Genomic DNA, 8,250 nt, shown 5'->3' with positions numbered 1-8,250 from the left:
CTCCTACCTGCTGGCCACGAGCCGGACCTCGGCTCGGTCGAGCAGGACGGAGCAGCTGAACTCGAACTCCAGCGTGAAGGAGACCTGGGGGGGGGCCAGAGGGACCCGTGAGCAGGACGAGAGGGACCCGTGAGCGGGGCCATCGTGGGGTCCCGGCCGCCTACCTTGGCCAGCGAGCGGAAGACGGGGTAGCCGACGCTGCAGAGGCGGCCGTGTCCCACCGGCGCCGTGCACTCCAGCTTCACCAGGCTCTTGTCCTGCGGGGGGGGGGGAAGAGATGGCACCGTCCCCTGCAGCGTCCTCGTGATGGGGACGGTGGTGGGACCCTTGGGGCTGAGCATGTGGCAAACCGGGACTGGGGGGCAGCTGGAGAGGGGTCTCCGACCATAAGCAGGATGGGGGACCTGGACAGACCCCCATCTCCAACTGGGAGTGGACTGGGGGGGCCCCTAGGGAGCCAGGCAGGCCCCAGTCTCGGACCCGGGATGAGCTAGGCAGGCTTGGAGGACCCCCATCCACAACCTGGGATGGGCTGGGGGGGGCCAGATGGACCCCAATTGCTGACCAGGATGAGTTGAGGGGGCCTGGATGGGGCTGGACAGACCCCAGTATCTGAGCTGGGATGAGCTGGGGAGGCCACATGAGGCTGGATGAAGCCCCATCTCCCATCCAGGACAAGCTGGGGGACGCACATGGATGCCCGTGTCTGAATCAGGATGGCTGGGGTTGCCCATATGGGGCTAAAGGGACCCCGTCTCTGACCTGGAACAGGTCAGGGGACCCTGATGGAGCCAGATGGACCCCCATCTCTGACCTGGGATGGGCTGGGGGGAGCCTGTAGGGGCCTAGATGGACCCCTAGCTCCAACCCAGAAAGGGCTGGGGGGGCCCAGAAAGACCCTAATCTCTGACCTGGGACAGGCTGGGGGACTTGGATGGAGCTGGATGAACCAGAGATTCCCTGTAGGATGGGACAGAGCTTGGTCTTTGACCTGGGACAGACCAGAGAGCCCACACAGGGCTGGAAGGAGGGGATGAAGGGCCCATGGGGGGGGGGGGGGGGGGGGGGGGGGGGGGGGGGGGGTGAGGTGGACCCCGTGTCTGGGGCAGGATGGGATGGGATAGGGGTGGCCCCATACCTGGAGCACGAGGCTGGAGAAGAGCAGGTTCCTGGAGAAGCGGAGCCGCAGGCTGGCGTTGTAGGCGTTCTCCTTCTTGTTCTCCAGGGTCACGTCCACCACCACCTTCCTCCTGCCCTTGCGGAGGATGTGGGGGCTCTGCCTGCGGCGGGAGGCTCGTTACGGCCCCGGAGCAGGACTCGGACTGTGGCCGCCACGCCGAGCCCCAGGCCCCTACCTGGAACCTGCGATGTCCATGCTCGCCTGGAGCACCAGGTCCGTGACGCACTCGTCATCGTCGCCGCAGTCCTTGAAGAAGGGGATCTGGAAGGAGCCGGGGAGGGGTGACGGGGTGGCCGCTTGGGACGCCGCATCCGTGCGCTCCCCCCAGTCCCACCCTTCCCRCGTCGGACGGGGCCATCCCAGCACCCACCAGTTTCCGGACGGTGGTGGGGGACTTCTCATCCAGCRCTGGGCCTGGGGAGGATTCGGCCAGGCCCAACCTCACGGTGAAGCTGAGGGGTCTCAGATAGTCCGTGGTGTCCTGGGGATGGCAAAGGGCTCCCGCTTAGTCCCAGCGCCGTCGGATGGGTGGAAAAAAGGGGAGGAAGGAGCCGCTCGGGCTGCCGCGGCGGGACCCGCCRGGGCTGCGGGAGGGACCCCCGCTCGGCCACGAGGGACGAACGCGGGGCGGCCGGGCACCCCGGGCTCACCAGGACGTGGAAGGGGAACCGGATGCAGCTCTGCCGCCCCAGCGAGAGCTCGAGCCGCTTCTGCAGGAGGCGCCGGGCCGAGGAGTCGAAGGCGGCCCGGGCGCCCGGCGTCCGCTCCTCCAGGGACACGTTGTACCGGAGATCTGCGCGGGGATGAGGATGAGGATGGGAGAGTCACCACCAGGTCCTCCATGCAGCAGGGATGCTCAGGGAGATGCTCGGGGAAGCCCCAGGGATGCTTGGAGGACACCTCAAGGTTGCTTGGAGGACACCTTGGGGTTGCTCGGGGTCCAGGAGCCCAGGACGTCTCCCCCAGCCGACGGCACTCACCGATCTCCCTGTCCCACCGGCCCCGGGCTCGCGTCCCGGCCCGGAAGCAGACCTTGGCGCGGAGGCAGACGGCGTCGGCGCCGCTCCGCTGGCAGTTCTTCTGGATGACGCTGATGGCCGACGGCTCCACCGTCAGCGACGTGTTGACCTGGACGATCGGGCGGGAGCTGGCGGCGGGAGCCGGGAGTCAGAGCCCGGCAGCCCCATCCAAGCGGAGCCATACRGGAATGCCGCCTCCGCCGGGAGCCCGGGACTCACCGCAGGACCACGGCCGCCCCCTGCGCCCCCACGGCCAGGTCCACCAGCCCATCGCCGTCCAGGTCCATCTGTCCGTCCAGGCTGCGCCCGAAATAGCTGAGGGCCTGGCTCAGCGCCGCGGCCTCGATGCGCTGGGGAGGCGAGAGTCCGTTGTGGCTTCTCTGGTGTCTCGTATAAGGTTGTGCTCACAGGGTGGCCGGCCCCGGAGGTGGCACTAACAGCCCATGGGGGGGGGCTGATGCCACCAGCGAGACCCCCAGGATGCCTCCAGCCTTGTCTCTCACCTGCTTGTAATGGGGCAGGAGGGTGCCCGGGGCGCCGTGGTAGACGTACACGGCGCCGCGGTGGCCGTCCTCCAGCGGTGCCCCCACCACCACGTCGTTGAAGCCGTCGTGGTTGAGGTCCGGCACGGCGGCCAGGGCGTAGCCGAAGCGGGAGTCCTGCGGCTTCTTGTCGGCGTGCAGGGTGCCRGCGGGGGCCAGGAGCCGCTGGGGGCACGGAGGGGCCCTGGGTACCCCGTGCCCCCCCCTCTGACCCTAATGCATCCCCCTGACCCCGATGTATCCCCCATAATCCTGCCGTGCACCTCGATCCCGCTGCGTCCCCCCCATCCCACCTGCATCCCGATCCCACTGTGTCCCCCCAACCCTGCCGTGCACCCCAATCCTGCTGCATTCCCCCAATCCTGCTTCATCTCCCCCAATCCTGCCATGCACCCTAATCCTGCTGCATCCCCCCAATCCCATTGCATCCCCCCGATCCCGCCGCATCCCCCCGGCCCCGTACCTGCCCCACCCTGTAGACGTAAACCCGGCCGGTCTCCTTGCTCTGGGCGCCCAGGTACATGGGGGCGGCCACGAGCAGCACGTCGGTGGCCCCGTCGCCGTCYGCGTCCAGGGCGCAAACCTCGCTGCCGAAGTAGGAGCCGATCTGCGGGGCGGCGGGAGGCAGCGTGAGGCCGGGATGGATGGGGATCGGGGGGATCCCCATCCTCCTCCCGCGGCCGCCCCGCTCGCCCGGCCCTACCTGCTCGCCCACCAGCGCCTGGGCCACCGCCACGTCCCCCGCGGCGCCCAGCTCGAAGAGGATCACCTTGCCCTTGTGCTGGAAGCGAGGGGCCCCGGCCACGTAGAGCCGCTTCCCGCTGGGCAGCCGGAGCGAGGAGACGGTGTAGCCTGGCACACGGAGCGCCCGGCATCAGGGCCGGCACCCGCCGCCGCCGGGCAGGGGAAAAGGGGTGTCCTGTTTTTAGGTAGCAAAAGCCTTGGAGGTTGATGGTCCCCCATCTCGGCCACCCTGTGTCCCCGGGGCACCGAGCATCCCTGGTCTGTCCTGCATCCCTGGGGCACCGAGCATCCCTCGGGGCGCCCTGCATCCCCGCTTTGCCCTGCATCCCTTGGGATGCTGAGCATCCCGGCGCATCCCGCGTCCCTCGGGCCGGTCCCCCCTACCCAGATAAGCGGCGTGATTCTTCAGCTCCAGTGGGAACTCCTCCTCGAAGGCTTTCCGGGGAGGGATGATGCGGCCGCCGCGGCCTTCCTTGAGCACGGCCCCGTCCCAGTCATAGGCTCCGACCATGCCGAAAAGGATCCCGTCCTGGCGGGGAAGGGAGAGAGGGGGCACACGGCCCCGGCAGGGGAGGTGCGGCAGCGGCTGCAGGGCCAGCGAGGCACCGCGTGGTGCTCAGCACACGCCGCGGCACGTGTCCCCTGCCCGGGACAGTCACCGTCCCGTGGCTTTGGCGGTGCTGGTGCACGGGGCGGGGGGGGCCGCGCTGAGGCTTGTTTTCCACTTCTGCAAAGCGCCGCGCGGCCCCGGCGCCGGCCGCTGCCTCCTCACCTCCAGGAGGTGGGTGGAGAAGCCGATCTGGGACATCTCCAGCTCGAAGGAGCTGGCGTTGGCGCCGGGGGTCCCTGGGGAGCGGAGAGCGGGGCGTCAGCGCGTCCGCACGGCGTCACCGCCGCCGCCGCCGCCGAGCCCGCGCGGGCCGGGGCGTCACCTTCGAGGCTGAAGATGCGGTCGCCCAGCGCGTCCACGATGTCGTTGAGGGCGGCCTCGTCGGTGACGTTGAAGAAGTACTTCTCGTCGGGGTCGCTGGCGATGGACTTGATCTCGCGGATGAAGTCCTCGGGGTCCTGCTGCCGCCGGAGGTAGTGGCCCAGGACCTGGCGGAGAGGAGGGGGACACGGGGGGACGTCAGCCGCCGCGGGGACCCCGTGGGGAAGCGAGACCCGGCCGGCGGTGGTGGCGGCTCACCGCGATGGCGTAGCGGGTGACGTTGCGCTTCTCGCACTCCTCCAAGGCGTCGGGCAGCTCGTCGCCGTCGTGCGACTCGCCGTCCGTCACCACGATCATCAACCTGGTGGCGTCGCGCCGGCCGCCCCGCTCGGGGCTGAAGGCTTCGGTGCTGCCGGGAAGCGTGGCGGTGGCGGGGAGGGAGGGAGAGAGGGGGGCGTCAGGGCAGCCCCCCCCTCCGCGGTGGCCCCCCCCGATGCCGGCGCCGGCGGGCTCCTACCAGGCTCGGTGGATGGCGAAGGCGGTGCGGGTCTCGCGACCCTCCTGCCGGCTGATGTTCCTGGCCGCCTCGGCCACCTCCCGCGCCGTGCGGTACTGCCCCAGCGTCCACTCGTGCACCGYGAGCTCCCCGTACTGCAGCACCCCGACCTGCCGCCAAGACGGGGCGCTCAGCACCCCGAGGGGGGAAAAAAAACCATCCCGGGAACCAAAAAGCAAGCTCAGCACCCAAAAATGCATCCGCAACCCGGCGGCGCTGCTTCCACGCAGCATCGCACCCACGGGAAATCCCTGCCTGGAGCCAGCTGCCCCGGCTCTGCCTCAGTTTCCCTGCAGAGCTGGCCAGGGCCCTGCACGGGGGGACGCCGGAGTGGGGGGGACGACGCCGGCTCACCTGGATCTGGCCGGGCCCGATAAAAAACTTGCTGAGGACGTTGCTGAGGAAGTTCTGCACCTCGTACCAGGGGTAGATGCTGTTGGAGCCATCCAGCACGATGACGATGTCCATGTAGGTGGAGCAGCCTGCGGAGGCGGCGGGGTTGGGGACACCGCGGTGGCGGTGGAGGGGGGACACGCACGTCTCCTGGTCCCCCGCCGCGGCCGCCCCCCCCCACTCACGCTGGGCCGTGGGCGCCAGGGTCTCCACGGGCCGCAGGTTGCCATCCAGCCGCGTGCAGATGCCGGTGCTGAAGACGGAGGTGCCGCACTCCTGGGACCAGAGCGGGGCGCAGGCCTGGGAACAGGGGGGGAAAAAAACAACCCCAAAACCCCGTTTTGCTGGGGAGGAGGAGGAGGGGGGGGGGATTTTTGCCCGCCACCCGCCCCCTGCCTCAGTTTCCCCTCCCCGCACCCAGCCGCTCACCACGAAGCCGCCGTCGCGGCCGTCCAGCAGGGTCATGCCGAAATGCATGTTCTTGGCGGGGAGGGGGACGCGCCGCAGCGCTGCGTCGCCTCGAGCCGGGCGCCGGGGACGAAACGGGAGAAAAAAAAATGGGAGAAAGAGAGAGAGACAGAGAGAGAGAGACGGCGGGTGTCAGCACCGGATGGGCACCCGAAACRCCCCGGCGCGATGCTCGGCCTGGGGCAGGTGACACCGGAGGGGGTCCCCCCACCTCTCCCCCCGTTTTCTCCCACGGTGGCGTTACCGAGGTTGGCTTTGGTGCACGTGCTATTGGGGGGTCCCACGAGGCACTTGTAGACGTCGCCCCGGCGGTCGCCGGCCGGCCCGTCCCAGGGGGCTCCCACCAGCAGCCTGCGGGGACGCGGCGTCACCGGCGCTGACCCGGCTCCCCCGTCCCGTTAGCGCTAACGAAACCCCCCCCCCGGGGGGGCGCTCACCATTTGCGCCCGCCGGCCACCCGCTGCAGCACCTTGTAGCCGAACTGAGCCTCCGGCGGCCCCTGGAAGAGCCGGGGGCTGCTCACGTCCACGTTGAAGGCGGCGCACAGCCCTGCGGAGACGGCGAGTCCTGAGCGCCCGGCACCCGCCGGCCGGGCCCCGGCGTCCTGCACCCCCTCCCCCCCATCCTCCTCCTCCTCCTCCTTCTCCAGCCACGGAAACGGGCTGTTTTGCAGCTCTTTCCAGCAAAGCTCCAAACCGCAAGCGCTTCCCGGAGGCGGCCGGCGTCGCCGCGGCTCATCCCACCCGGCAAAGCCCCGCGGCTCATCCCGGTGCTGCCCACCTGCTGGGAAAAGCAGCGAAAGCATGGAAAAAAAAAAAAAAACCCGGGGGGCCGGGATAAACCCCCAAGTTGCCTCCGCGGAGCACAAATCACTGCACGTCACTCCGGCTGTGCCGGTGGCAGCAGCAGCGGCTCCCTGGGACACATTGCTCATGCCCTGCCTCCAGGTGCTGCAGCTTTGGCTCAGTTAATTAATCGATTAATTAATGAGGCAGAGCCCGGGGTGGGGGGGGGAGGCTGGCTGGGGGTTTCGGGGTTGCCGGTGGAGGCCACGTCCTCAGCACAGCGGCTGCTCTGTCCCCGCTAGACCGCAGGGGACCCGGCCCCGCAATTAGGCAGGGCGGCGCTGGGCATCGCCCGGGCTCCCCCGCGGCAGCAGCCGGCTCCCGGCTGTATTTTGGGAAGCGCCAATTAGATGGGAGGGGAAGGCCGAAACGGGAGGAAAACGGCTCCTTTCGGCTTCGCGGCGCGGCCCTGGCTGGCGGCCGAGACAGCGGCCCGAAACCTTCCTGTCTCGCGGCCCCGGCGGAGCGGCTGCGGGGAGGTTGTTTTCCCCTCCTGGGTTAAAATCGGCAGGAAAAGGGAGCGATCCCGTGCCGGGGGGCAGGATGGTGCCCGCAGGAGGGAGACGCTGGTCGCAGCGGTGCCTGGGCACCCGCCGTGCCGTGGAGATGCCGGATAAAGCTCCTAAAATCCAGGTGCTGAGCTTCCCCCCCCCACTCACGTGCAGCACCGAGCGCCCCGGGTGGATGGGGCGGTTTGATGCTCCCCGTTTTGGGGGGAAACGGGGGCTTTCTGGCTGCTGCCGAGCTTAAAAAAGAAAATAAGTGCCAACGCGCTGCACCCGCCCTCCGATTTCCTCCGGGATGGGACAGGCAGAGCCATAGAGGCAGCTCCGAGTGGGGAAACTGAGGCACAGGGTGGCTGAGGGACGCGGGGGTTTTGCCAGGCTGTTTTGTCCTTCGAAAAGGGGGGGGGGGCAAAAAAAAATTATCTATGCAGCTGGCAGCGTCTCCGGAGAGCAACGCCGATGCCCGGGGAGGTGGCGGAAGCGCTTCCAGATGTGCCCCAGCTGGGCCGGAGAAGCCAGCGCACCCCTTCCGAAGGGGGAGGGGGTGGAAAACCTTTTTATTTCTTCCCCCCCCCCCCCCGAAAATTGGGGGATTTCCCGTTAAAAATTTCCCTCCAAAAGCTTAAATAGGAACTTAACGGGGTTTGAGGCGATACCGCCCCCAAYGCGGGATCCCAAACCCGGAGGAGGCTCCGGGGTCCCCGGTTGGCTCCGTATCCCAGCCTGAGCTCTGCCCTCCTCTGCGGGAACCAGCCGAAAACTATCCGGGAGGGGATGAGGGCAGCAAAAAAGCTGTTTTTTCCCCCCAAAATACTCAGCCTTGGGCCCCCCCTGCCCTGCCCACGCGGGTTTTCACGCGTCGCCGAGCCGCCGGTTAATCGCTACCCGGGTGCCCGGGGCTCTGTTAATCCGGGATGGAGCCGGTTATCCTTTGGGTCGCCCTTTGGAGCCCGCCTCGGGCACCGGCCCCGTTGCCACCTCCCCGCGGAGATATTTTTCGGGATGGGTCGCGCGCCGGCGGGGACGAGGGCGGCGCAGGCAAAACGGTGCTGGAGGGGGGGGGGGG

The 8,250-nt window shown here is 68.7% G+C and overlaps 1 protein-coding gene across 1 annotated transcript in view; it reads right to left on the bottom strand.

Moving 5' to 3' along the window:
• The window catches only part of ITGA10 (integrin subunit alpha 10), a 7,925-nt gene extending 1,548 nt beyond the window's left edge, over positions 1-6,377 (bottom strand). Inside the window, exons 1-21 of the mRNA XM_026085786.1 lie at positions 6,271-6,377; positions 6,078-6,184; positions 5,795-5,883; positions 5,551-5,665; positions 5,327-5,454; positions 4,934-5,082; positions 4,675-4,825; positions 4,418-4,583; positions 4,258-4,331; positions 3,870-4,014; positions 3,445-3,593; positions 3,205-3,348; positions 2,703-2,906; positions 2,419-2,549; positions 2,161-2,327; positions 1,831-1,973; positions 1,551-1,661; positions 1,356-1,441; positions 1,139-1,280; positions 165-257; positions 8-84 (exon numbers count right to left, since the gene is read on the bottom strand). Coding sequence (XP_025941571.1) covers positions 8-84; positions 165-257; positions 1,139-1,280; positions 1,356-1,441; positions 1,551-1,661; positions 1,831-1,973; positions 2,161-2,327; positions 2,419-2,549; positions 2,703-2,906; positions 3,205-3,348; positions 3,445-3,593; positions 3,870-4,014; positions 4,258-4,331; positions 4,418-4,583; positions 4,675-4,825; positions 4,934-5,082; positions 5,327-5,454; positions 5,551-5,665; positions 5,795-5,842 — 2,423 coding nt within the window. The 5' untranslated portion in view covers positions 5,843-5,883; positions 6,078-6,184; positions 6,271-6,377. The remainder of the gene's footprint in view (positions 1-7; positions 85-164; positions 258-1,138; positions 1,281-1,355; positions 1,442-1,550; positions 1,662-1,830; positions 1,974-2,160; positions 2,328-2,418; positions 2,550-2,702; positions 2,907-3,204; positions 3,349-3,444; positions 3,594-3,869; positions 4,015-4,257; positions 4,332-4,417; positions 4,584-4,674; positions 4,826-4,933; positions 5,083-5,326; positions 5,455-5,550; positions 5,666-5,794; positions 5,884-6,077; positions 6,185-6,270) is intronic.
• Positions 6,378-8,250: the final 1,873 nt, after the last annotated feature.

Source organism: Apteryx rowi, unplaced genomic scaffold, assembly GCF_003343035.1.
Source record: "Apteryx rowi isolate R43461 unplaced genomic scaffold, aptRow1 scaffold_673, whole genome shotgun sequence".
In the NCBI taxonomy this organism is placed as follows: Eukaryota; Metazoa; Chordata; class Aves; order Apterygiformes; family Apterygidae; genus Apteryx; species Apteryx rowi.
Note: the sequence above shows the minus strand (reverse complement) of the source record. Positions and strands in the feature narration are given on the sequence as shown.